Source organism: Cnephaeus nilssonii (assembly GCF_951640355.1).
Source record: "Cnephaeus nilssonii genome assembly, chromosome: 4".
NCBI classification, from domain to species: Eukaryota; Metazoa; Chordata; class Mammalia; order Chiroptera; family Vespertilionidae; genus Cnephaeus; species Cnephaeus nilssonii.
In genome coordinates, this window is record NC_137075.1 from 102,066,513 (window position 1) to 102,094,507 (window position 27,995).

General features: G+C 52.2%; 1 protein-coding gene and 1 pseudogene across 2 annotated transcripts; both read left to right on the forward strand.

Annotated features, from left to right (window-relative positions):
• The first annotated feature begins 187 nt into the window (after positions 1-187).
• On the forward strand, positions 188-27,973 carry MOK (MOK protein kinase). Its single transcript, XM_079767883.1, has 12 exons — positions 188-230; positions 5,629-5,743; positions 12,448-12,537; positions 13,903-13,973; positions 21,216-21,294; positions 21,420-21,468; positions 23,366-23,544; positions 24,453-24,554; positions 25,405-25,578; positions 26,076-26,169; positions 27,281-27,478; positions 27,559-27,973. The coding sequence occupies exons 1-12, from the start codon at positions 224-226 to the stop codon at positions 27,637-27,639; spliced, it is 1,239 nt and encodes a 412-aa protein (XP_079624009.1). The 5' UTR covers positions 188-223; the 3' UTR covers positions 27,640-27,973.
• On the forward strand, positions 8,167-12,546 carry LOC307097756 (PRELI domain containing protein 3B-like; annotated as a pseudogene). Its single transcript has one exon. The product of its transcript is annotated as a PRELI domain containing protein 3B-like (transcript).
• Positions 27,974-27,995: the final 22 nt, after the last annotated feature.

Sequence of the window (27,995 nt, forward strand, 5' to 3'; positions counted from 1 at the left end):
CGCGCACGCGCGGGAGGCATCCCGGGGCGTCCCGGGCTTGACGGTTGCCAGGGAGACGGAGACACAACATGGCGGCCGGGTCCTAACGCTCCGACCGGGGCCACCGCGGAGGTCCTAGTTCGAGACCCCGCCTCGGAGGCGTGGAAGCCAGGGCCCCCCCTGCCCGCCCCTTTCCTCTCCGCCCAGTGTCGGCCCGGGCTGGTGGCCGGCCTCCGCGTCCAGGATGAAGAGTGAGTGGGGCCGGGCCGGGCCGGGGACGCGGGGGGGTGGCGGAGCCCGAGGGGCCCCGGGAGCGGGGGCGGCCTGAGGGCCCCAGGGGACCCGGACCTTAAGGGGCCGGCCTCATCGCCTTGGGCGTCACTCGGGGGGCCCCCAGCCCCCCTGCCCCTGGGCTGGAAGAGCCGATGAGTCGAAGGTGCAAAAAAATTTCCGACTTCCTTTGCTGTGAAAAGATTAATTACGTTAGTGTAGTTGTAATGTTAAATTTGCATCATATCCTAATTGTCAGTTAGTAGCGGTATATGGCATAAATTGTGTGACAAAGATATTAAAAATAACTAACTTATCTTTTTCCTTTCCAACTACTATTTATTTTGCAAATTTTTGAAGCTGCAGAAAAGTTGCAAGAAGAGTTCCTTAAATGTTTATAAATCCTTCACCTAGATGCCCCACTCTGTACTGGCATTTTCTCTCTAAGCGATGAATTCATTTTTGCTGAACCTTTGAAAGTTCGTTGTAGACAGCATGACATTTCGGCACTAACAATTCAGCAAGTGTCTGCTAAGAACAAGGACATAGTCCTACACAGTCACAGTACAACTAACATGTTGATACAATACTGTCATCGAGTATGCAGTCTATAATTCAGATTTCCCCAGTCATCCCAATAATGTTCATTATAGGTGTTTTTATTTTTTCCAGGATCCAATCAAAAATCAAAAATTGCATTTTGATATCCTATTTCTTTGGTCTCCTTTAATTTGGCAGTGTCCTGCCTTTTGTGTCTTTTCTTTTTTTTAATATGTTTTTATTGCCCGGCTGGTGTTGCTCAGTGGTTGAGTGTAGACCTATGAACCAGGAGGTCGAGATTTGGTTTCCGGTCAGGGCATATGCCTCGGTTGCAGGCTGGATCCTTGGTGTGGGGCATGCAGGAGGCTGCGATCAATGATTCTCTCTCATCATTGATGTTACTATCTCTCCCTCTCCCTTCCTCTCTGAAATCAATAACTATGTGTGTGTGTGTGTGTGTGTGTGTGTGTGTGTGTGTGTGTGTGTGTTTATGGATTTGAGAGAGAGAAGAGGGAAAGGGAGAGAAAAAACATTGATTGGCTGCCTCCTGCACGTCTCCTACTGGGGATCAAGTCCACAACCCCAGACATGTGCCCTAACCAGGAATCAAACCCACAACTTTGTCATATTGGGAACAAAGCTCTAACCAACTGAGCTACCCAGTCAGGGCCAAAGGGTGCAATTTAAATTTTATTTTTTAATTTTGTTGTTATTGTTAATCCTTACTGGAAGATATTTTTTTCATTGATTTTTTATTTTAAATATATATTTTATTGATTTTTTACAGAGAGGAAGAGAGAGGGATAGAGAGTTAGAAACATCAATGAGAGAGAAACATCAATCAGCTGCCTCTTGCACACCCCCCTACTGGGGATGTGCCCGCAACCAAGGTACATGCCCTTGACCGGAATCGAACCTGGGACCCTTGAGTCCGCAGGCTGACGCTCTATCCACTGAGCCAAACCGGTTTAGGCTTTCATTGATTTTTTAGAGAGAGTGAGAAGGGTAGGGAGGGGGAGAGAGAGAGAGAGAAACATCAATGTGAGAGAGACACATGGACTGGTTGCCTCCCGCACGGGCCCCGACCAGGGCTGGGGATAAACCTGCAATCCAGGTATGTGTCCCTGACGGGAAAATGAACCAGAGACCCCTTGTTGCTCTGACCGACGCTCTAACTACTGAGCCATGCCAGCCAGAGCAGGGTGCAATTACGTGTAAAATGTTCGTGCAGTTAGGAATAATTTCCTGTCCTTTTGTGTTTTCAGGGTGTTTGGTAATTCAGGTCACAGTTTTCCTCACTACACCGTGTCATTAATTGGGTGCAGAACTTTTCCTTGGAGGTTCCTGACCTTGTTTTCATCGTTTGGTTTGAATTACTTAATCTCTTGAAAAGAGTAGACATTAGAAGCGGAATCTTCTCCCTGATAACTGTGGTCCGGGCACATGCCCCGAACATAGCAATTAACCTCCCCCGGTTCTGTCCATTCCTCAGCTGGCTGGGCCCCACAGGAGCTTCCGAAGCAGTGCTTGAGTACAAATGTTTGCACTTGGGCCTGACAGCTTGCTCTTTTCACAAAAAGTGAACTTGACCTCCACTTTCACGGTTAAATACGGCTTAGATTCCACTTAAACAAACGAGCCTTGCTTTAATAAAAGTGAATAGAATCTTAGTGAACACAAATGATCTCATTTATTTTCCTTTTTCCACCTTTTTTATTCGGTAATATTAAGTCCTCTTTGTCCTTGAGTCTGGGTGGATGGTTCGTTTTGTTTTGGGTGGCTATTTATTTCTAGTCCCATTAATGCGGGGCGGGGATTTTCCCTAGCTCAGCTCTGCACCCTTCACAGCGTTGTGTGTATCTTCATCTTGCTTGTCTAACCCTCAAGGCCTGTGAAATACGTGGGTTCTGTTGCAGATGAGAGGGGGCTGTTCTCTACCCCTCCCCCCCCATCCTTGTTTTGTAACCAGGTCTTCTGTTACTGAAAGAGCCATGGAGGAAACGGCGACCCTCTTCCCACCTCAGACAGCCTCCTCCGGGGCTGCAGGTTCCATTTGTTGACAATTTCAATGATCTGGAGGTGCCCACACATGGAGTTTGTACCGAACCCACTTTAAAGTGTACAGTTGGACATTTTAAAATATATATATATTATTGATTTCAGAAAGGAAGAGAGAGGGAGTGAGAAATAGAAACATCAATGATGAGAGAGAATCATTGATCGGTTGCCTCCTGTATTGTATGCCCCCTACTGAGGATCGAGCCTGCCATCGGGCATGTGCCCTGACTAGGAATCTACCATGAGCTCCTGGTTCACAGGCCGATGCTCAACCACTGAGCCACACCAGTCGGGCTGTCTGCTTTTTGTTGTTGTTTTTAAGGAAGTCTGCTTAACTTAATTTATCTGTGATAAAACACAAAGTGGAATTTGTTGTATAAAATTGCCTCTTCTCATCTCAAATCTGAATTCCTCAGGCCACAGCCTGGCTTTCAGGAACTGGCCCTCGGCTCAGGTGAGCTGTATGCCTCTCCCTGTAAACTGCTGTTGTAGTGTTAGGACAGTTCATTTTAAGCTCATTGTTCTGTTAGCAGTTAGCCAGCGGCCTCACTGATTTCTTAAAGTTCTTGAGAATGCCCACACCACACACATTTAAAGTAATATAAATTCATCTTGAACATTGAAAACGATAGAAAAGTATAATGAGCAAATTAAAATCACCATCAATCCCACCCAGACATATATACTGCCTTTTAAAATGTTTACACCTTTACATCCCATCTTCTATGCATGTGTGTGTATTTGTAGGATCATTGCATCCTCTTCTCCCTTCACATTAAATAATGGCTGAACATTTTCCTGTATCGTTAAATGGGATTTGAAAGCATGGTTTTTAATGGCTGCATAATATTTAGCTTGTGGCTATTCCATGATGAATGTCATTTCCTTGATATCAGCTACTTACGTGGTTTTTTTTTAAATATATTTTATTGATTTCTTACAGAGAGGAAGGGAGAGGGATAGAGAGCTAGAAACATCGATGAGAAAGAAACATCGACAAGCTGCCTCCTGCACACCCCCTACCGGGGATGTGCCCGCAACCAAGGTACATGCCCTTGACCGGAATCGAACCTGGGACCTTTCAGTCCGAAGGCTGACGCTCTATCCACTGAGCCAAACCGGTTTCGGCGATATCAGCTACTTACGTTTTTAGCATCCTTGCTGCCGTGACACTGTGACAAATATCTTTGACTATGAATCTTGCTCGGTCTCTGTTGGTACTCTCGGGATCGAAACCTGGAAGTGTAACTGCTGAGCCAGAGGATATGGACTCTTATCTTTCTAATACCTTTTTCCTACTTAAACAAGCAGTTCAGCCCAACCAGCTTGGCTCAGTGGCTGAGTGTCGATCTATGAACCAAGAGGTCATGGTTCGATTCCCGGTCAGGGCACATGCCTGGGTTTCGGGCTCAATCCCCAGTAGGGGGCGTGCAGGAGGCAGCCAATCAAGGATTCTCTCTCATCATTGATGTTTCTATCTCCCTCTCCCTTCCTCTCTGAAATAAATTTAAAAATATATATATTTTTTAATGTGCCATATGGAAGGGGTGTGGAAGAGGCTGCCTCCTTGAGGCTGAACAGTTTCCCAGGCCTGCTCTGTGCTGATGCAGGTTTGGGATCTGAAGGTGATGAGCATTTTTGTTTAATAGGTTTCTGATCTATTTGCTTCTGGTGAGTTCTACACGTAAGGTTCGATTCTAGACCTACTTCTCAAGCTGCTTTGTTTCTTTTTAGTCTTGCTCTTCCTCTCTGTGTCTCATTCCACCGGAGCCTCCAAGAGTCCCTGAAACAACATCCCATCATTGGGACCCTGCCTCCCGCTCTCCCTGGGCCAAAGGGAAAAGGCCCAGCAGCCCAGCAGACACTTGGTCTGGGGAAGGCAGCAGGATCGTGTCACCATTCACCAGGCTCCCCCTGGTCCAGCCTGCTCTCTGCCAGTGACTGCATTTTCCAGGTTTTTGTTAGCAGCCACGCCCCACTTTAAGTTACTCATGTCTGAATCTGTCAGGGTTTGGTTTGTAAACAGAAACTAGGCATTTCAAGCAGGAAGGCATCTGCCATTGTAAAACCATTATCTGTGCAGGGGGCAGTGGTGGTGGTGGTAGCGCAAGGCCAGGGCCGCTGCTGTCAGTTTCAGGAAATCAGGAATTGCAGGAAGCTGGGCGACTCAGCTGGGCCTCGGCGGGACCAGAGAGGGTGGCCTTCAGGGGAATGCTCCGAGGCTGCTGGTACAGTGTCCCCTCTGCCGAATGCCCAGGCCCATGTGAGCACTGCTGCCAGACCCACCCCAGCGGGCCACCTGCGTCTCTGCTTGCCACATCTCGTGGGGTCTGAGCCTCTCATCCCCCCAGGATGCCAATCACGTGGTTCCTTTCTGTGGGGGGATTGCAGAGAGAAAACAAAGTGGGGGGAATGCTGAGCCTTATAAAAAAGGAGAAATCCTCAGTATGTGCTGACAATTATCTTTTTTTGAAATATATTTTTATTGATTTCAGAGAGGAAGGGAGAGGGAGAGAGAGAGAAACATCAATGATGAGAGAGAATCATTGATCGGCTGCCTCCTGCACGCCCCCTGCTGGGGATCGAGCCTGCAACCTGGTCATGTGCCCTGACCAGGAATCGAACCATGACCTCCTGGTTCATAGGTCGACGCTCAACCACTGAGCCACACCGGCTGGTCAACTGCTGATTATCTTAACAGGTAAAATGTTCACTGTCTGGAAACAAGTACAAAATACATGTATAAATAAAATCCTATTTTTATAATTGTTTGTTTTATAGACTACAAAGCAATTGGCAAAATAGGCGAGGGAACGTTTTCTGAAGTTATGAAGATGCAGAGCTTGAGGGATGGAAACTACTATGCATGCAAACAAATGAAACAGCACTTTGAAAGGTAGGCGATGAGACAAGGTTAACAATGAAAGCAGACTCGGGTTTAAATCAACAGGGCAACTTAATATTCGTGGGAAGATTCTATTCATGTAGTACGTACAACACAGTCAAATTTCTTTAGGCAGGGAGGATTATGGGCTAATTTTATGTTCGTCATACTGGATTTTATTTATGTCCCAGTTTACTGTGATATTAATGATTAATTGCTCACAAAAAAATTCCAGTTGGAAAGGTATGCCTCTCTTAAACAGTCTGTATGTTCCTCAGAGTTCTGGGTGTCGGACTTTTATAAACGAAACCTTAGTCTAAGTATACAGAGGCCCTTGTGATTGAATTAATTTTGAATCAATTAATGTTCGGAGAAATAATTTCCAAAGAGGGTTGGAGAAATCAATTCCCTGGGGTGACAGTGTGTGGAGAGGGGGCTCTCTGGCTATGGACCAGTCCCTTGCAGGATTGCTGGGGCTGTGTCCCTCGGAGTCTCTTAAAGTCCTTGCGGTTGCCTTTAGCCTAGATCACACTAAACAGTCATTACACACTACCGGAATAATGGGTAAAGGCCGGCTTCGTCACAACTGTTAAACTTTCCAATACAGACACCTAAAGCTCATCTTTTTAAATTTTTGTTTGTTTTATTGATTTCAGTGAGAGGAAGGGAGAGGGAGAGGGGGAGAGAAATATCAATGATGAGAGAAAATCATTGTTTGGCTGCCTCCTGCACACCCGCTACTGGGGATGGAGCCTGCAACCCAGGCATGTGCCCTGACTGGGAATCAAACCATGACCACCTGGTTCAGAGGTCACCCTTAACCACTGAGCCACACTGGCCGGGCGAGGCTCAGCTTTTAATGTCAAAGAAATTGAAGTCTCTAAATATCTAAAGCACATTTTTAAAAAGCATAGTCATTCCCCCACATTGGTGCAGAGCCTTCTGAAGTGTTTGTGGATATAAACCTTGGTTTCAGACTCTCAGTGTGAAAAATTGTGTCTGAGAGCAGAAAGGAGTATAGGGCACTAGTGGTGCCCAAGAGTATGGAGAACAGTAATTTCATCCTCGAGACATCCCCACAGGGTCAGAGTCATCTTTCCTGTTCTGTGCAGGAGAGCAGGTGCCGAGGGATGTGACGAAGCTGACAGCTGTCACTCCAGGTCCCTAGGTGGGCAGAGCCAGATTTGAATCCAGATTCCTCGTCCTCACTGCCCACAGTGTGTGGCCGTTACCTGCTCTGCCGAGACTGCTGTTGCTGGTCTCCTGCCTTCCTCTGTCACTTCTTCCCCTGTGCGACAAATTACTCTTCTTCTTTTAATCCTCACCTGAGGATAGTTTTTCCATTGATTTTTGAGAGAGAGTGGAAAGGAAGGAAGAGGGAGAGAAAGAACGAGAGAAACATTGATGTGAGGGAGACACATCGATTGGTTGCTTCCTGCTCTTGCTTCGACAGGGGCCAGAGATCTAACCTGCAACCCAGGTATGTTCCCTTGACTGGGAATCGAACCCAAGACCCTTCAGTCCGAGGGTTGATGTTCTAACCACTGAGCACCTGGCCAGGGCTGTCAGATTACTCCTGATAGAGAATTGGACGCAGTGTACTGACTGCCTGGTATGTGGGAGCAGACTCACACAGCCACCTTGGAGAGACAGCCCAGATGGCTGAGGACGGACTATGGTAGCAGCAGGTGCGAGACAGTTGCCTCTCAGAAGAGAACCGGTCCCACTGTCGGGCTCAGGGGTAGACGTGCTTGCCGACAACAGGACTTGCCAGCTGCTATTTTGGTGAAGAGACGCAAATAAAAAGTGGGCTGACAAATAGCCTCCCGACTCGGGCACTTCCGTGACGGCTGCTGGGTCAGAACACTGCACGGGCACGCTCGCTGTGGAGCCAGCCGTCAGCGTGGCCTGCTCGGCCCAGAGGTCCCCTCAGGAAGGGAGAGCTTTCTGGAACACGGCTTAGAAGTCAACCAAGATTAGACTGCCTTCAAGGCCTTCCTGTGAGGGGTGGCAGACACTCGTGTAACCCCCGCCCCTCGGGAGGAGGTAGCATTACCTAAGGACGTGGTTTCCTGGTGGTGACACGCCTCCTGTTCCTCCATCCACCAGGTCCCCGACACACCGAAAGGGCACCCTGGTGTTAGCCAGGACAAGGGTCTCAAGATCCGGGCCATTGTCACTGAATGCTATTCTTGCTAGTGTTCAAATACAGCACAGTACTTTGCAGACCAGCTGTAAACAGGATGAACTTTACAGGAACTCAACCAGGATCAGTGTAGCCAGCTACAGAGAAGAAATCAGTAACATCGTGCACCTGAGCCCGGGCCTCCTTGTTGTGAGGGGCTTAAGGGAAGGACTAGGTCAGTGGTTGGCAAACTCATTAGTCAACAGAGCCAAATATCAACAGTAATGAAATTTCTTTTGAGAGCCAAATTTTTTAAACTTAAACTTCTTCTAACGCCACTTCTTCAAAATAGACTCGCCCAGGCCATGGTATTTTGTGGAAGAGCCACACTCAAGGGGCCAAAGAGCCGCATGTGGCTCGAGAGCCGCAGTTTGCCGACCACGGGACTAGGAAGTAGCTAGCAAGGTGGGCGTGCGCTTAATGTTCAACAGACGGCAGCCTCGTTGCTGAATGTGTCATCATTTGATGTAGTTGAGAACAATTCTTGCTCTTTGCCTTCACTTGGAAAGTGGTTGATTAGAACACATTTTTCCTTAAAAAAACCATAATAAGTAAAGATTTTTAATAAAGTACCACAGGATTTGTGTTCCTTTGCTTTGCTGTCGAGTCTGGGTGCGTGGGGAGGTGTCTGCAGTGTGAACCACACTGTGGGATGTTGCTTTCCTTGGAAGGGAGCGTGGACCTGGGTCACTGGCGGCTGGTGGCTGACGTGTAGATGAGTGGTCACCTCAGGCTCATGTGGACAGGTGTCCGCAGCCGTGCAGACCAGACCCGAGGGGAACTGGACTCTGGGTTTATTCTTGTGAGCTCTTACACATATGTTCAATCCAATGCTGTCGTTACTTATTTAATAAACAGTCCAGCTCCGGCCACGGGAGCTCTTCCAGGGTGGCTCTGTTCTTCTGGCGTGCCCGCCCTTTTCTTATTCCTTTGGCTCCACAAGATTCTGTAGCTCACCTTGGATTTCCCTGCCCCTAGAACCTCCATGTCTTCAAGGAGCCTTGCCGCCCTTTATTGGAGAAAGATACTTGGGAACAAGACTTTGTTCCAGGTGTGCTCATGGCTCCTGGGATGTCACCGCCTCTAGGCTTCCTCAGGAGACGAAGCCAGTGTGTGTGTGCACGGGCCCATTTACCCACCCCCCTACCCCTCTCTCTCCACCCTCTACCCAGCCGTCTGTCTATTCAAATAACCATGAGCACATGCTGACATCAATAGGTGGCTTGCTTCTAAAGAATCCTATATAATAAAAGGCTGATATGCAAATGGTTGTCACGCCCTCACGCATAATGACCGATCAGCAGGAGGCTGCATGCGCAGCAGGCACACGCAGGTGGGCAGGGCTGCATGGACAGCAAGGTGTGTGCAGGTAGGCGGGGCTGCGTGCATGACTGGTCACCAGGAGATGCATGGAGCACCTCTCGGTCCCCCCACCCTCACCCCCACCCTTGCTCCTGCAGGCGGCAGCAGTGGCTTGCTCCCGCCTCCCGAGGGCGCTGGCGGCTCACTCCCACCTCCCGCGGAAGTGGCATGGCTCCTGCTGGCTCTCTCAGCAGCGGCGGGCAGCCTACTGCACGTGACTTCGCATGCTGGGCCACTAGGAGAAAATGAAAAGGAAGAGATAGTAACTTTACAGTGAGAAACCTGGACCATCTACCCTCATTGTTAAACAACTTACCCTTATCCACTGGAAGAATAACTTTGTGTCCTTTAAAAATCCATTTGCTCAACTTCTCATTGTCTAAGTGGCCCTGCATGTGTGTGGGTGGTGTGAGAAATGAGTGGCGGTGACAGGAAGTCACGCCAGGTGACTACAGCGGTCGCTCACCAAGCACCTGCCGCCATGCCCAGACCTGGTGAATCGCTGCCCTTGTCACTGGTGCTCGCTGCCGCCCTCTGGGGACGGTGCCGGCGGCCTTCTGTCAGGTTGGGGGACCATGGGCTAGAGAGAGAAGGTCCCCAACCGCCCGGTCTCCCAGCTGTGGAGCCGCGTGGGACCCAGTCTGCAGGTCCCCTGCTTGTTGGCAGCTCATCTCTTCTTTTGTGAAACGTGCAAGTCTTTCCTTCTTAAATATTTGAAATAATTCGTCAGTGAAATCGTCTGGGCCTAGAAGTCTTCTTTGTGTGATGTTTGTTACAGCATCAGTCAGAGTGGTAAAAAGCTGGCAGCGTGATGAAGTAGTGGAACGGGTGATAACATCACGGTACATGGGTGGCACGGAATGCTGAAGACTCAAATAGGGCGCCACCCGGACGTGGCACAGGTCACCGGCACCATGAAGATCTGGTCTTCGGGGCACACCTTGGACCACCCCTGGGAAACTGTTCCAACAGCTGCAAAGCAGAAATGCCCACACCCTGTGAAGCCAGGTGTGCTGGGAGCTGGCGTATTGGACAGACGTCTGACCCCTTCGGGAAAGCTGCACAGCCACAGGCTTCTCAGCACAGAGTGGGGGCGCCTGCCACGGTGAAATCTCCGACAGTGCGGCAGGAACAACACACCTGTGCCGGACCATCTGTAGTTGACTCTGTGGGGAAACAATGGAATTTCAACCCCCTGATAATTCATTTACAAATAGGATTTCAGCAGATGAGAGACATATACAAACCACATCCTCAGGACACAGGAAAAACTATTTCAACTCTAGAGGCCATCATCACTGTGAAAGGAGGCATTCTCAGTGGTCACCTCGAAGTGCTGATGGCAAGTTCGGATCTTCAGATGCTAATGGGGGCCGGGGAGCAATGGCTGGGTCATACATAGAGTCAGTGCCGAGGCTGAGCATTGACAGCTTCGGTAAGGGGAGCATGAGGACACCGTGGCGGCAGCAGCATTTGTAGAGGTGATGGAAGCTGGTATACAGCACCCAGCCCCCCAGATCCCTGCTACCTGGCGTTATATTTACTTATTTTTGTTTTGTTTTGTTTTTTGTTAATCCTCACCTGAGGATATTTTTCCAATGATTTTTTAGAGAGACTGGAAGGGAGAGAAACATTGATGTGAGAGAAACACATCAATTGGTTGCCTCCCACGTGGGCCCAACCAGGGCTGGGGATTGAACCAGCAACCGAAGTACATGCCCTTGACCAGAATCGAACCCAGGACCCTTCGGTCCACAGTCTGATGCTCTATCCACTGAGCCAAACTGGCTAGGGCTATTTGTTACTTTTTTAAATGCAACTGTATTTTAGGTGGAATTTTTTTTAATAAGCCAAAGAAAGGCTATGTGACTTGATCAAAACAGAGAGGTTCAGGGTTTCTAAATAAAAGGGAACATAGATTTTTAAAAAGCTTTATTGAGATATAATTTGCATATCATAAAATCTACCCATCATGGGTGAGTGTTAGGACATGGACCCAGTTCTGCAAGACTCCCCATCACGATTAGAAGAGCGGAAGCCGCCTGTCCCGGGTGGTGAGGAGCTGCTGTCCTGAGCCTCTGGGTGCCGCCCTCCCTGCCCTGTGCCTGGACCCTGCCCAGCACTCCCAGACCGCCGTCTGCCAGCACCTAGTGGGCCCCTTTCGGACCCTCTTCCTGAGCTGTGGGCTGTGTCCTTTCCGGTTGTTTGTTGACCAGGGCGCACAAGTTGCTAACAGTTTGAACATCATCCTGGGTGTGAGGGGAACGGGGCAGTGATGCCAGAAGGGTCTGAACTTCTCGTTTAAAATATCCTTACACACAGACGATTGGGGCTCTTCTCACATAGCTGGCTCCCGTTTGCTGGCTAGCACGAGCTACTTCGTTTTCAGCCACATTGATTTACAATAACAGTTACTATTGGATACATCACTAAGCAGGATGCCGAGCTTCACTCTCTCTGTTAACAGAATTTCACCAGTTCGAAGGAAGATTCGCACAATCACTTCCTTTCAGAACCTCTGAGATGAAAGTCTCTGATGCAGAGTCCTCATTGGATGTGAGCCCTTGGGCCCAGGCTCGGGAGGGAGACCAGGCTCTGTGTGGAGAGCGTGGCCGCCTCAGGCCCTGGGCCGCTGTTGCACTTGCATTGATGGATTTGGGGTGTGAACAGGGTGTCCGTGGAGCTGTCTTCTTAAAGAAAAGCCTGCATAGACACACCTGCTGAGAGAGCACCTGTCACCAGGTGAAGGAAGTTGAAAAAAATGACAGCCTTAAGTAAGGAAGGGTGGGTCTGTTCGTGGAAATTTAAAATGCTTATTTTTACCTGGCTTTTACATTGCGAGTTGGTTAGTTCCCATAAACTGATTAATAGGAAATTTTAATATCTCTGTTTATATTTATTAATAGTAAAAGAAACTACCAAGGAGCTTAGATGGGAAAAATTTGAATTTATATCCAATGCTATAAGATCTTGATTTTTATAAGATAATGCACAAACACGATATGCTTAAGTTCTACTGCTAATGGGAGAAATAAAACCTGATTGACTTGCTTGAAGTATTTGTGAGTTTGTCAGTTTTGATCAGGGATGGTAAGTAATGATTTAATAGCCCAGATTTTAAAGTTGACCTGAATGATCAATTAGCTGTTTGTTTTTGCCTACACGATAGTATTGAGCAAGTGAACAACCTCCGAGAGATACAAGCACTGAGGCGCCTGAATCCACACCCAAACATTCTTACGTTGCATGAAGTGGTTTTGTAAGTATATTTGGGCCTTTAAAATTTATCAAATTTGATGATAATGGTTAAATCTCTTTTTAAGAAAGAAAATCATGGTTGGCGTTATAGATACCAGTTTTGTAGCCCAGAGAGTCAGCTGTGTACCTGATTCGTAAAGTGACTCTGGGCGCCTGAGGCCTCAGGTGTGAACTCCGACCTGGCCCGCTGGGTCTGGGTCGTGTCTGGGGGGTAGTGGGGGAGATTGGCTTCCCTTCCCTACCACAGTCATCTGCTCATCGCTGCAGACTCATGGAGCCTTTCATGGAGCCTCTCTCGGTATGGTCAGGGGATTTTTTATTTCTGGTCTAACCATAGAACAGTTTCCATAAGGCTCACCTACCCATTCGGAAGTCAGGGCACAGCTGGTCCCCAGGCACTGTCCCCAGAGCGGGGCTCAGCCGGGGTTCCAGGCCTCTTTCCCTGGGCCAGCGTGCTGATCCCTGAGAAGGTGGCGTGGCCTTTAAAACCTGCCAAGAAACCGTGGTCTCTGACAACTAAGGTGCGGCAGATGCCCATCGGAGGACCGGACCGTGTTACACTCAGTGTCCACTGTCTTGTCGCAGCCGTGCGGCCTCCCGGCCTTCCGTGTGCTGAGCCGTCGGTTTGGGCTGCGTTTAGACACTACAGCCTGCCTGCGGGGAAGGTGCTTTCCATGCGCTTTAGAAAGCGCTCTGTCCAGAATGGAAGGGCCTCCTGACAGCCCTGAGAGACAGTGGGGCCCCTCCGGAGGCCCCTGAGCAGCCTGAGGTGTCACGGGCTGCCCTGCCGGGGTCAGAGGTCCTTTCAGGGCTCCTTGAACCCCGGGGAAGCTGGGGCGCAGACAGAGGCCTCTGTCCCCACTCTGGGCAAATTGTCACTCAGGGGCGATGCCACTCACCTCTCTCCCGCTTCCCCTGACTCGTTTGGACTCTGTTCTCCACCCCACCCCACCCCGTGGTAATGAGTCACATGGCGGTGATCTAGGTAAATTAAAACTAAGACTGCAGTTGCAGGCATGAATTAAACCCTTCTCTCCTTGGTTATTCTGTTTGGCCCGCCCCCCGACCTCATTTCTTCTCTCGAGAGAGTTAATTTTATATTGTCAAGAGGGGCCTTTTAAAATGGGGAGGGGGGCTTTAAACTGGGGAGGGGGCTTTTAGAGTTTGTGCTTAAAGCAGGGCTTACTATTATTTTAAATTAATTTTACCTGAAATAGAACTTCTGTTTCAGTCATCGCACTCCAGGCTTTGTCTGATGTGGGAGTGCTTTATCTGACACGAAATGTTTACAGATGAATTAAATATTTGATTATATTTTCTGATTAAGACACGAGAAAACATTTTAAAAACCTGCTTTCTTCTTCAGTGACAGAAAATCTGGTTCTCTTGCGCTAATATGTGAACTTATGGACATGAATGTTTATGAACTGATACGAGGTACGTAGAGTCATCTGAAAGCTAATGTAAGAACTGACTGTAAAGCTTGCTGGTGCTCAAAGTCGGTGCACTGGGGGGCAGTCAAGTATACACACAGGGATGACCATCCGCCGGGAGGGGTTTCCCTGGTAAATGAAATGAGAAGGAAGGCTGCCAGCGGCCAGCCTGGCAGTGCGTGCGTGCGGGGAGGAGGATGGCGCGCAGGACAGCTGGGGCCTCCGCACTGTGGGTCCCCACGGCGAGGGTCCCTCTTCCCTCGGGCTCTGCTGCCGATCCACGTTCTGTTCTTGCCTCAGAGTAAGGCGGGGCTCGCCCCGCAAAGAATCCCTCACATGCAAGGGAACCTCCTTATATTTGGATCCTTCCACAGTCTCCCGAATGACAGACAGGGTGCTCATTCATTGACTTTGTTGTGAACAATGAAGCCCTGTTTAGGAGAGCATAGATAGGCGGGGGGGGGAGGGGGGGGGGCTGGCCAGTCGGCTGGCTTTGGAGGCTTACAGAGGTCACCTGAGGGGAATGGAGAGGAGGAGGCAGATGTTTGGCCCACATTTAACAACTGTCCCGGGCGTGTGGCCTCACAGTTGGTTAGATGTCAGGACAAGTGAGCCTTGTAAATATCACTGAGAAAGCCTGGAGGAAGTGCTGCATTTCACAGGTCACACTATGCTTAGGGGCCGAAGCAAGAAAAGAACCTCCTCACGTCACGTGAGGGACGGCTTATGGCTTGGGATGGACTGTCTGCGGCAGCCCCATAGATGCTTTAAAACGGCCGGATCAGCCCAGGCGGAAGGCGTGCTCTGGAGAAGCACAGGTCACGCCGCGCCTGCCGCGAGGACACCCACGTTGAGCACGCCCGTGGGGAGTGCACACACAGGTGTTTTATGAAGCGGGAGAGTGGGAAAAGCATCATGGCTCATTGACAGCGTTCACATGTGATTTAAAATACGTGGACACATTTTCCTACATGCATAAAAGTTGATGTAAAATGTTTGGATGCAAAAGCTTTTGGATCTTTTTGGGAAAATAGAAGATGTCTATCTGGGACTCTAGGGTATTTCTTATAATTATAAAACGTGTGTACTTTACTCATAGGTTTAATCTTGTTTTAAATGCAATTCAGAGTTAGATCTGGCTTCTTAGTCTAAAACCTATGTAAAATAGAGCTCTTAGAAGGAGCTTCTAGAACTTGGCACACCAGCAATAGCAGAAAGTGACAGGGGACAGTCCATCCTGGGGGAGGCTGAGGGTTTAGAACGTACACGTGAGTCTGAAAACAACAACAGAGGTTGAGAGCCATCTGGGCGAACAGCTGCAAGTCTCCGGGTTCCACAGGACAGGTTGGAAAAGGCACGCCCCACGGCGGGCGGTGGCGGCCACCACTCCAGTGCGCACAGAGGAGAGGCAGGAAAGTGAGTCCGGTGTTTCTGAGAGTCCCGTTTAAAACGATTGCAGTAGAGAAGTTGACATTCAAGAAGTAAACTCGTTTACCTGGGAATCTCACTTGCCCCGCATGGGCCCAGGCAAATGAGGTGTTACCACGTGATTACGTTTCCTAGCGCCTGCTGGCCCTTCACTCCATCCTGTGTGTGTAACTAAGAGAGTGCAGGCGGGAGCCCATGCAGCCGGGAGAATCAACACGGCCTCGCCAGTTCCCTTACAGTAACGTTGGTGCCAGTGAGCCCAGGTTTTACTCTGGGACGAACCTGCCTAACCGCTTCCTTGGCTCAGGACAGTTATCGGTGTGAGACAGGTGTCTCGCGTTGGAATTCTCAGTGTTGCTTCCTACAGTGGGTATTTCAGAACTCAAGGCCAAGGGGTCATTTCCGGCAAGTTTCTATGCATCTAGACATTTGAGAAAGCTTTGTTCAGAAATAAGTGTCTAATTTTCAGCAGTAGGGGAATTGTATCATTGGGGAAATTGCATCCATTTCTTCCAGTATCTGCCTCCAGGGAGAGACTGTGGAATAGGCTGTGCAATGTGGATGAGGGGCCACTGGCTCACTACAAAACACGGTGCCGCCCACAGGCCGGTGCTTCGGTGGTCAGGGCGGCCTGGAGTCAGAGATGTCAGAACCTGGGAGAGCGGCAGCAGCGATGGTCAGACACTAGGTGCTGGAATAGCATCCTGACTTCAGAGCTGTTAACCTGAACACAAAAGGTCTCCCTTAGATCATCGATGAAAGGCAGGGACTGGTAGTAGCTACTAGTTCACGAATGCTAGCCACGTGCCAGGCACTGTTCTTAGCACTTTAGAGGAATGAACTCATGTTAGCCTCACAACAGCCCTGTCAGGCACATGCTGTCCTTGTCCCCATTTTAAAGATGAGGAAGTTGAGGCACAGAGAGATAGGGAACCTGTCCAAGGCTCTGCACCTAGGAAGCAGTAGAGCTGGGGTCTGAACCGAGGCTGGCTCCCGAGTGAGTGTTCTTACTCACCCCACACACTGCCTCTGGGCAGCCCTCAGTGGTTGGCACTTTCATCATCAGCCCCGGTTTACAGATGAGGAAAGAGACTTGAAGGAGTAAGTAGTAACCACAGTTAAGTTGTTCATAAGTAACAGAGCCAGAACTTAAAGTCAAGTCTGACTCAGAAACGTAACCATGCTGCCCTTTTGCCACCCTGGCCTTCCTACCCCTGGCCCTAGCTCAGTGCCTCAGTGACCGGACACTTCCTCATTGCTTGCTCTTGCCATGACACTGACTCACTGAAAACCAAATCAATCACTAACGCTTTTCCTGGTAGGATCAGGATTCATTTCACTTACATTGGTCTCTTGGACAATGAGAACATTGAGGAGCACCGTTAAATGCGGGAACCAGTCAGTGAACCGAGGGACTGTTCCCGCAGCCTTCGCAGAGCTGTCTGCGGTGTGCACAGCAGTGTCGGGGGCCGGCAAAGGTAGAGAGGCCGCAGAGAAGATGCATTTTTGAATGCAGAGAGCATAGTCCCTCGTAGAAGGCAAAATCACGAGGGAGTGACTTGCCTGGGGTCGTTTTCTCTTCCTCCCGAGGATGTCAGATGAGGCAGAGGTGACTGTGGGCTCAGCTGGAGAGGGTAGCATTGGGCAAATGCAGGAGAGGGTCCTCGTTCACCGTGACAGGCCCTGGGCTGTCCTCAAGGTGGGGACCCAGGGGGAGCACGACAGACACAGCCCCCTCCCCCGGGGAGCTCACAGGTGAGGGGAGAGACAGCAAACCCTGAGGAAGTGACCCAGAGCTCCAGACGGGCCCGCTGGTGTGAGAATGGAGCAGGCCGCTGCGGTCCAGAGGCACAGCCGGTGCACAGGCCCCGAGGCCACCGTGAGGTAAGAGGCCACCGTGGCCCCAGCAGAGGAGGAGGGTGGTAGGAAATGAGGTCCACAGGGTCGCCAGGCTGGGTAAGATTCCGATGATTCCGTGGGGTTTAAAGCAGGAGATGGGCTTGGCTGGTGACTGAGCCTCCATCTAGGAACCAGGAGGTCACAGTTTGATTCCCGGTCAGCGCTCATGCCCAGGTTTTGGGCTCCATCCCCACTAGGGGGCGTGCAGGAGGCAGCCGATGGATGCTTCTCTTTCATCATTGATGTATCGATCTGTTTCTCCCTCTCCCTTCCTCTCTCTGATACCAGTTTTTTAAAAGAAAAAAAAAAAAGTTTAAACCAGGGGGATGGTATATATTGATTGGTGTTTAGACCAGTGTTTCTGAAACTATAGCAGAAAACCAGATTTGTTTTTTACTATGTTGTGACCAAACCATTTGTAAGTGCAGTAATGCCAGGAAGAGGGCCCTGTGCTGGATGTCACAGCAATACTGCACTGCTGCCCAAGCTGCCAAGCAGTTGCTGTTCCTTTCCGTCGTCCCCGCTCAGCCTGGGGGGTCCCGAGGCCGGCGTCAGTGTGCGGGCTGTGCTCTGAGGAGCACCTGTAGGGGCTGTCGGGCTGCGGTTTAAAGAAGAAAGGGACCGGACACAGATGTAGGGGTCATCCCTTTTGGTTGCAGACAATAGCGTGCATTCCTGCTAGTTTAACCGAAGGGTTTTATTATGTGGGACGAAGCTGACAGAATTGCCGGCGGGGGGGGGGGGGGGGGGGGGGGCGGTGGGCGGTCGGAGCGGGGAGGAGACAGGGGAGAGGCCTGAAGCAACAGCCTCTAGTCTAGGGTGAGCCTCTGGGAAGTAGCTTCCCAAGCGACTCCCCTGGGCTGCTGGAGGCCCAGCCACCGCTGCAGGGTCGGGAGCTGCCTGCCGTGATCCGCACCCTCGGCGGCCTCTGCCTTCCCCTCCTCTCCTCAGCTCGTGGCTGGGGCTGAGGGTCTTTCACGAGTGGGTCAGACCACACCTGGAGCCCCACACGGAGGCATGTCATCTGGCTTTCTAGCCTGGCGTGCTAGACGGTGGGTGGGACGGGTCTGTGGGGTGTGCCAGGGGGAGAGGAGTGAGGAGGGGGCACTCGGGAGGAATTTTCGGGGTGCTCCCATCAGAGTGAGTTAGTGACGGGGTGAATGGAGACTGGCTGTAACCTGGTCTGTTCATTCGGGGCGTGGCGCTCATGGCTCTGGACTCGTGCCCTCCACGGTGGGAAAGGCTGTTCTGGAACATCTGGAGGAGGGAGGCACGGTTCTCACCGGATCACAGAGGCCTGCTCTTTGCCTGCTCTGCGTGTGATCCTGCCTCCTGTCAACTTCCAGTGACTGCACTCCGATGGCTGGCTAGTTGTGCCCTCGCCGCTCGCCCTGGCTCCTCCTCCTCCGTCCGTGCTCCGGTGGGTCCCCTGCTCGCCTGACACAGACCTGCCGCTCCTCTGGGTGTCGGACTGCGCTGGAGTGTTAGCTCTCTGGCCTCCAGGAAGTGGGGTCCTGTCAGCTCCATCATTGGTGTCCCCAGATGTCTGTCATCCACCTGGATGATGTTTTGGACATTGAGTGTCATAGTTAGACTGTTTCCACCGGAAGAGGTCACGCCATTCTGCTGGTTCACCTGCAGAGGAAGGAGTATGTTGTAAAACCGCAGGTCTCGTGAGAAAGCAGACAGGCTCCAGGGAGGTGGGGCCAGCTAAGCTCTGGTTGCCGAGGCCGTACGGTCCCCGGGCCACATGGTCCCCTCCTCCTCTCTTGGAGACATGGCCCCCCCGATCCTGAGACCCTCCGTTGTCAGCAGACGAGCCCATGTGGAAATCCCAGTCACGGGCCGCCTTGTGGAGCGTGGGCTGTTGCAGGCCCAGTGGGCTGGCCCGGTCACCTTAGGGTTATATCTTCAGAAGCTGTGGGTGGGGCGGGCATCCTGAAATAAGTCCATGATGCTGGGGAATGAACCAGGTGGGAAAAGGTAAAGCCAGCTTGCTGTAACCATGGCCGTAGCTACGGTTCATTTCCATGGGCAGCTCAGGCCGTGTGCGGGGTTACCACGCAGCCGCTGACTGTTCTGCCTGGCGTGACTGTGTCAGACTAGTTCAGTTGTGTGTTTCTATTTCATCAAATCTGACCCACTGGCTGTACGATGCACTCCACTGTTTTTAATGTACTGAGAGAAAAAAAAAACATTGCCAATTCAGCTCTGACACGTAGCATTCTCATCGCTTAGCGATCGGAGTTTTATCGATGTTAGAAGAGAGCCCTTTGGGATCTACTTAGCCGGTTCCCGTGTCACTTTGTGCACGCGTACAAAGGAAAGTCGGGGTGAAGGTAGTGTGTCACGGGCTCCTCACACTTCCCGGGACGCAGAGTGATGGCTGGCTTTGCTTTCCGTACGTGTCAGTCTGCCGTTCAGAGTGTGGGTGGCGTCACCTTTTTATCCCTGTGCCAGTGGCACCGTCCTGGCGGTTCTGGTGCTGGTGCTTCGGGGGAGCCGTCTGGCACCGTTGCCGCAGCACGGACCTCCCACGTGGAGGAGCAGCACACCGGCCAGAGCCAGCGCGTGCACGGGATGCCGAGAGGTCGGGCAGGCGCTTTCATGGGGGGATCAGTTCTAACTCGGAGGGCTGCTGTGAGAGTCCAATAAAACATGTGCTAAGAGCTAAGGGCTGTGCCTGACTCGCTGCCTTCAACAAACTTTAACAGCTCTTATTATTTGACAGTTCATGGTGGAGCCAGCTCCACTTTAGAGGAGGAAATAGAATTTCAAAGAAGTGAGATAGCACTTTCCTAAGATGAGCAGCTTCAAAGAGCCGAACTGGGAGGACCGGTGCTTGGTGTGGCCGTGGTTGCTGAGAGGGGGTGCGGTCACAGCTCAGGCTCCTCGCTGAGTCTAACGTCTCACCTGCTTCCCTCTGCCGGTCCCGATCGCTGACCGCTCTCAGAGCAGTGGGCCGTGATGCAAGGCCCTCCTTTGCAAAGCACCGCATGGTGCCATGGGACACGGCCTCTGGGCCGTTTGGCTGTGCCATGGTGGACCCAGTGTGCACTCTAAGACTGACCAGCAAGGCCAGGCACAGGCCTGGGGACTGGGTCCCATGTGGGAAGGGGGGGGAGGGCGGGTGATTGGCCTGTCACAGAGCAGGCTGCACTGGCAAACATTTCCTCAGTGAGGCCTGACAGCAAAGCCGTAGTTTAGCATTGTGTTCACGTTACTAGTACTGAACGTGACATTCTTTAGAATCTCCCTAATGAGAACATTAACTTGGAAAAACTTCTCTGGTCAGGAGAGCTGAGAGAGACAAGGCGCCCGTCTCCATCAGTAGCTTCGCTCCATCAGCAGGGATTCTCCAGGGCGGGGAGGTGCCAGGGTGCGAGTGGGTGGGGGTCCCCAGGAGGAAAGGACGGTGGGCCCTGAAGAGGGCTCCTCCGCTGGGGGCTGCAGGCAGGGAGAAACGCACGCGGGGCCAAAGGTCTTCCTGGGCTAAAACAACTGCACTTCCCTTAGCCTGTGACCTCCCCCCTTTGAAATGGAAAGCTGCACCAGACAGGGCCCCAGGCAAACTCTGGGTTCACCAGTGACTCCTGATGGCCCCCAGGCAGCAGGTGGAAGGAGGGTCCTGGAGGAAGGCTTGCAGACTAGGCCGCCTGTGATTCTTACCTGACGCGGTTCTCACCAGCCTCAGAACGCCAGCACCGGGATTCCTGCGATTTCGTCCCCGTAGGTGGAATTCCGAGGGGCTCCGTTTGTAGTACACTCCATGTTTCCTGTAAAACGGCTCCAGGTCATTTCTCACAGAGGAAGTTAGGTTTTCACATAGAATTAAATAAAAACAGAGTCTGCTTTTTATTTCAAAGAAGGGTCCAAGGACCATTAGTAATCGTATGTGGCTGTTTCCTTGATTGTACAGGGAGAAGACATCCATTATCAGAAAAAAAAGTTGTGCACTATATGTACCAGCTGTGCAGGGCCCTCGATCACATGCACAGGTACGCTCCGGAGATGCGCAGCTCGTGGTAATGGGATGTGGTAACAGTCATTAGGGATGCAATGTAAAGGCATTTGAATGAACGAGGTACAATTAATTCTATCCTTCCTTTTATATTGAATGCAGAAATGGAATATTTCACAGAGATGTAAAACCAGAAAATATATTAATAAAGGTAAGGGCTTTTATACGAAAAGTTGATATCAGAATAAAGGTAGAATGTAAAACTTTTTTAAAAATATATTTTTATTAATTTCAGAGAGGAAGGGAGAGGGAGAGAGAGAGAGAAACATCAATGATGAGAGAGAATTATTGAACGAGCTGGCAACCCAGGCATGTGCCCTTGACCAGAATTGAACCCGGGACCCTTCAGTCCACAGGCCGACGCTCTATCCATGAGCCACACCGGCCAGGGCTAGAATGTACACTGGTGTGCTTTCAGTCCCAGTAACTGGGTACCAGGCTTGCAATAGGGTTTTTTCTCCTCATGCAGTTTGGAAAAGTGGTTTATTTAATAAGTGTCATCAATATAGCCGTACATCTGGAAGGAAGTAATTGTAGGCACCCTCCTCAGACTATGTACGAAAACAAACTCCATTCACATGATCACCGCAAACACTCGAAATATAGAAGTGGGAGAATGAGGATTCGGGCAGGTCTGTCTCCCTCCAAAGCCATAAACCTCTGCACACTAAAGCGACCACTTGATAGCCTTGGCGCATGTGTTCACCCCTGAAACCATCCTCAGAACCCCATTGATGGACAAGCCCATCACCCCGAAAGTGTCCTCCTGCCCGTCCCCCGGCAGAGTGACGGCCTTTCTGTTAGTATAGAATTAGTTTGCGTTTTCTAGAATGTTCTAGAAATGGAATTAGGTAGTATGTACTCTTTTTTTGGTCTGGCTTATTTCACTTTGAAATTGTCCCACAGTTCTTAGGTGTTCTGTTTTTCCGTTCTTTTTTCTCTGCCTTTCAGTTTGAGTTGTTGCTGTTGGCCTGTCTCCCAGCCCCCTGAGTCTCTCCCTGGCTGTGTTTGGTCTATCATTGAGCCCAGCAAAGTCATTTTTATTTCTGCTAATTTTATTAAATTTCTAGTGTTTCCTTGTGATTCTTTCTTAGAGTTTCCATCTCTCTGCTGACATTTCCCACCTGAACTTGCATGTTGTCTACTTTTTCCATTAGAGCCCTTAACAGGTGAATCAGGTTATTTTATTTATTTTTAATATATTTTTATTGATTTCAGAGAGGAAGGGAGAGGAAGAGAAATAGAAACATCAATAATGAGAGAGAATCATTGATCGGCTGCCTCCTGCACGCCCCCCACTGGGGATCGAGCCCGCAACCTGGGCATGTGCCCTTGGCCAGAATCGAACCTGGAACCCTTGTCAGCAGGCCGATGCTCTATCCACTGAGCCAAACCGGCCAGGGCAGTCCCCGTTACTTTAAATTTCATCTGATAATTCTGAAACCCGTGCCATGTCTAAGCCCAGGCCTGATGCCTGCTTTGTCTCTCCAGACTGCATTTTTCCTGCCCTTTATCAGCCTTACGCTTTCTTGTTGAGACCTGACGTGACCGGTTGGGGGATGGCAACCTCGCAGACGGCGGCAGAGCGGGCCTCTTGTCTTCTGGCTCGGAGATAGGCTGTGTTTAGTGTTCGCGGTAGCGTGCGTGCCAGAGGCTGCAGCCATTGGCAGCATGCATTTTGTTACCTGAACGTGAGGGGTGAAGGAAATGGAAGGAATATCCCGAAACCCGTCTCCCTGGTCTGTCTGACGTGCCCGAGTGGGCTGGGGCGTCTGGCTGTGGTGTGCGACTCGCTCGTAGACTCACACTGGGACTTGGCTTTTCCCAGGATCTGCAGACATTGGGAAATGGTTGTGAAACATGTTCCCCTGAATAGAAGCACCACTTCCTCACCATCAGGGTCAGGGTCAGGGTCAGGGTACCTGGCATTTTACAAGCCAGGTTAGATGCTAGTGTTTTCCCGTTAGTGCATAAACATTTGAGATGCCTTATATTACAGCAGCGACTCAGTGAGACGTCATTTCTCCCCGCTTTTCTCCCCCCTGCAGCAGGATATCCTGAAATTAGGTGACTTCGGGTCCTGCCGGAGTGTCTATTCAAAGCAGCCGTACACGGAATATATCTCCACCCGCTGGTACCGGGCCCCCGAGTGCCTCCTCACCGACGGCTTCTACAGCCACAAGATGGACCTGTGGAGCGCGGGCTGTGTCTTCTACGAGATCACCAGGTAGAGCCGCGGCCCCGTGTCCGCAGGCCGCCCGGGCCAGTGCACCGCTGTGTACCGGTGCTGACGCGGTCCCGCGGCAGGCCTCCCGCCAGGCCCTCCTTTACAGCGCCATTTCCCAGGCATCCTGAGGCTGTGACTGCCTTTGACTCACCAGAATGTATTTTGCCAGCACTCTTCCTACTTGCTGGTGATGGGGAACAGAACACTCGCAGCCCAGCCCTGGGCCTCTGCTTTCTGTTTCATCAGTGACATGATCGATTACCAAGCTAGGAACCCAGTAGAAATGTGCTTACTGCCACCTGGGGGGGCCTGCCGGCAGGGGACAGGAGGTCTGGGGGTGAGGTGGGGGTGAGCATGGCCCCGGCCCTGCCCTGGAGGTGCAGATGCATCCAGCAGGATTCTCTGGCCACCTGGCACAGTCCCAGTCCTCACCATCCTCCCAGCCCCATGCCCCGCCTTCGTGCTTCACCGCTGGAGGCAGCGTGGCCTGGGAAGAAGGGAGGAGGCGAGGAGGGTGTCGAGGGGAAGCAGCCCTCGCAGAGGGTGGGGCAGCACCCCCAGGCTCACAGTGCGTTAAGGACTGGGGTGCATTTAACGTCTGGGCGATGCATCAGACGGAGAGCCCAGCATAGGCAGGGACCCAGGTCCACTCCCACCTGCTCAGCTGACTGCTTCATGAATGCAGACGTGTGTTCACACCTTTCTAGATCATTCATATTAATAACGGTTAGTTTTTGAGAGCTGAGTTGCGATTTCACTGACGCTAAAAGTGCCAACAGACCACCCTTTCTCTCGTGCTAATTAAATGCCATGAATTAATTTGGAAGGACGTTACAGGACGTCGGTGTCAAGAGCGGCCAGGAGGAAGGGGACTGTCCTAACCACAGCCCCTTGTCACGTTCTTCCAGTCTGCAGCCCCTCTTCCCGGGAGCCAACGAGCTGGACCAGATCTCCAAAATCCACGACGTCATGGGCACCCCCGCTGCGAAGACCCTCACCAAGTTCAAACAGTAAGTGCCCCGTGCTCCCAGGGGCCCCGCGTGGACTTGTGCCCTGCCAGGGCTGGCAGCACGGGGGCACTGAGGGGGGGGCCAGTGCAGCCCCTCAGTCCTTGGGGGCCCCCGGGGGTCCGAGAGGGGTGCTCTCCCTCAAGCATCACACAGTTCCTCCCGTCTTGCCGCGGCCTGGCAGTGAGGTTCTGGCGCTGAGTAGTTGCGCTTACACAGCACTGGGAGGCCTTTGGGGGAACGAGGTTCCCCGGCACCGGCTCCGGCTCCGTGCAGGGAGGACGTGGAGCAGCCACGCCAGCTGCCCCACACTGACACCCGACCGTTAGGTTGTGTGTTGGTCAAAGATGAAGCTCGGCCGGGGAGTGGGGCTCCCAGGGAAGGCGAGGGGACAGCTGTTTGGGATTCTTGCTTCTTTTTTAAACTTTACTCCCTTCTCAGCTGGAAATGTGACGTCAGTCTCTGACGAAGAGTACTTTTCTCCCATTTGTAGCGGAACAGGTTTCACCACCACCACCCTTTCTTTAAGTCTAAGACCTTAGAGCAGGTTGCAGTCACAGCACAGCTGAGGGGAAAGGACGGAGATTCCCATATAGCGCTTGCCCTGCACGCACAGCCTCCCTCGCCATCGGCGCCAGAGGGGCGTCTGTTAGAATGATGAGCAGCATTGACCTGACCCGGCATTGTCCCCCGAGGTCCACAGTTCCCACGAGGGGCCACTCTTGGGTGGCACCATCTGTGGGTTTGGACCCTGCGTATTCTGTCCCTTTAGGTCACAGACTGTTCCCCCAGTGCAGGTCCCTGTAGAGTGACAATGGCATGATTGTTTATTATCATTGGGCTTTTAATACAGGTCGAGAGCTATGAGTTTTGATTTTCCTTTTAAAAAGGGATCAGGAATACCTCTACAGACAGCCAATCTGTCCCCGCAATGCCTCTCCCTCCTGCACGCAATGGTGGCCTATGATCCTGACGAGAGAATCACTGCCCACCAGGCCCTGCAGCACCCCTATTTCCAAGAACAGAGGTGGGTGGTCTGGATGACTGGGGGGGGGCAGGTGCTGGCTGCTGAACCGGGGGTGGGGGATGCGGTGGGCCGCCCAATGGGCTCCCTGGTAGCTCTCCCTGTCCTTTTCTGGAATATCTCCCAGAAGGGGCTGTTAGCGGCGCCGTGGCAGGGCAGGGGAGGGCTCTGTTAAGACTGCGGAGCCCGCCCGCACCATTGTGAACGCTGAACTCACTGTAAGGTCTCAGCACGTGGGCACACTGATTTGGCAGTACATGCTCTGAGCTGTCCGACTCCACACCTCTGTCCACTCCTGCGTGTGACCGTGGAGATGACATCTGACCCAAACCTCGAGGCTGGGGCAGGGGTGGGGGCCTGGGGCAGGGCCATTCCCAGCCCAGAGACTGTGGCTGAGGCAGAAAAGGAAAAAGGTCCTTACCGCGCCGTGACCAGCTCCCCTGGAGACAGACAGCAGCTGTGTGCGGTTCTCAGCGGGGCGCCCGTCTTCCCCCTTGCAGGGCCGCGGAGAAGCAGGCTCGGGGCAGCCACAGAAAAGTGGCACCGGAACTGCTCAGTAACAAGTGGCAGATTTCCAAGGAGGGCAGCAAGCAGGTACGGAGGGAGCGGTGAGCGGGGGGTGGCTTGCAGCGGACTGCACACCTCGGGTGGCTGGTGTCTGAGCGAACCCCACCTGCGAGGGCTCCGTTGCCCCACCCTTCTGCCCCACTAGCTAAGGGTCAAGGACAACATCTGTGAGCAGGCCAGACGGGGCGGAGGGGTTCCTCCAGCCCAGGGGTCACTCCTTGTGCCCTCAGACCCACCCAGAGGGGGCACAGAGAGCTACACACCGGCCCAGGGGACCCAGCTCGCCAGTGGGCACCCAGAGCGTGCCGTCGGCTCGGCCAGAGCGTGAGCCCCTCGGGCTCCAGACGAGCGCCCCCCCGTCACAGAGAGTTTCACACGGCGGCTTAGAAACGACAGCCTGCCTGGGCAGCACCTTCATTTCTGTCCACGCGCCATGTGCTCGGCCCCCAGTGTTGCAGCCATTCAGCGTCACGTCCACTTGTCCCTGCTTTTGCTGTGTGTCACTGCGAGCTGGGGCTGGGGACGCACGTGCACCTGCAGCCAGGCTGCTTTCCAGAACTCTGGGCGCCCCGTCCCACCTCCCAGTCTGCCCCGGCCCACGCCCACGCGTGTCTGTGAGGCCACAGAGCAAGCACTGTAGGCTTTGCGACCATAAGGTCTCGTCACAGCTGCCCGCATGGACCATGCGTAAAGGAATGGTGGGGCAGTATTCCCATAGAACTGTGGACGCTGACATTTGAATTTCATAGACTTTTCACGTGCCATGAAAGCATTTTCAACTACGAACGAGGTAAAAGCCACTCTTAGTTCACCAGCCGCACAAAAGCAGGAGGCGGCAGTTTGGCTGACCGGGGGAGCTGGCAGTAGGACCCCCACGGCCTCGGCTTGGCCCCAAGGCAGGCCGGCCCGCCCCGTGGCTGCACCAGGGCCCAGACCCACACGCACCCGCCTGAGGCGCGGACGCCTCCCGCCCGGTGTGGGGCCACCTCACTTTGGGGTGGCCAGGACGCCTGTTGTCTAGTCGCACCTCGTGGTCAAGAAGTTCCTTAGGCAGAAGTGACACCAAAGAGCCTCTGTTTCCCCTGGTTTCCGTGGAGACACCACCCGTGTGCTCAGCTGACCTGTGTTTTGTTTCAAGAAACAGCCCCTGAAGCAGGAGGAGAGCCGGCCCCGCAGACAGGGCCCGGCCTACCTGATGGAGCTGCCGCAGCTGAAGCTCTCCGGGGCCACCAAGCTCTCGTACTCCAGCCCCGCGCTGCAGACGGTGTTCAGACCTGGCGGGAGCGGGAAGGTCCCGGTGCTGAGACCCCTGAAGTGTGGGGGCGCAAACCAGAAGGTAGCACCTTATTAGCTCCCCTCAGCGCTGCTCCTGCCGCCGTCCTGGCCTCCCCTGAACGGCTGTCGTTTTCTTTTCAGGCAGATGCTCAGAAGGACATCAAGCCTAACCTGAAGCAGTACCACCTGCCCACGATAGAAAGGAAAGGCGGGGGGTACTGAGCAGCGCATCCAGCTCGCCTGGGAGCATCAGTGCGGGCTCAGTCCTCCGGGCCCGGCGTCCGGCGAGCGCAGCGCACACGCCAGCGGCGCAATGGCCTGGGCCAGCCCCGCTGCTCGCATCCTGAAGGCAGCTGAACTGTATGTTCCGCTCTAATACACGTGTAAAACCACCTCCCTCGAGGGTGCCATTTCACTTTTGTAACCTAAGACTTTGGGACAGGAAATCTTTTGTATTTTTATATGAATCCAAACAGAAGTTAGAGTTTATATTTGTTATTTAGGCTTGGCTCCCCCGCGGGCTCTGCGTGGGCTTCAGCACATCGCCAAGAGCACTGTAGCATGTGGCTGCGTGAGGA

Coding starts and splice junctions, on each gene's coding strand:
- MOK (XM_079767883.1), top strand. Junction 24,555..25,404: donor ACCCTCACCAAGTTCAAACA/GTAAGTGCCCCG, acceptor CTTTTAATACAG/GTCGAGAGCTATGAGTTTTG. Junction 27,479..27,558: donor GTGGGGGCGCAAACCAGAAG/GTAGCACCTTAT, acceptor TTTTCTTTTCAG/GCAGATGCTCAGAAGGACAT.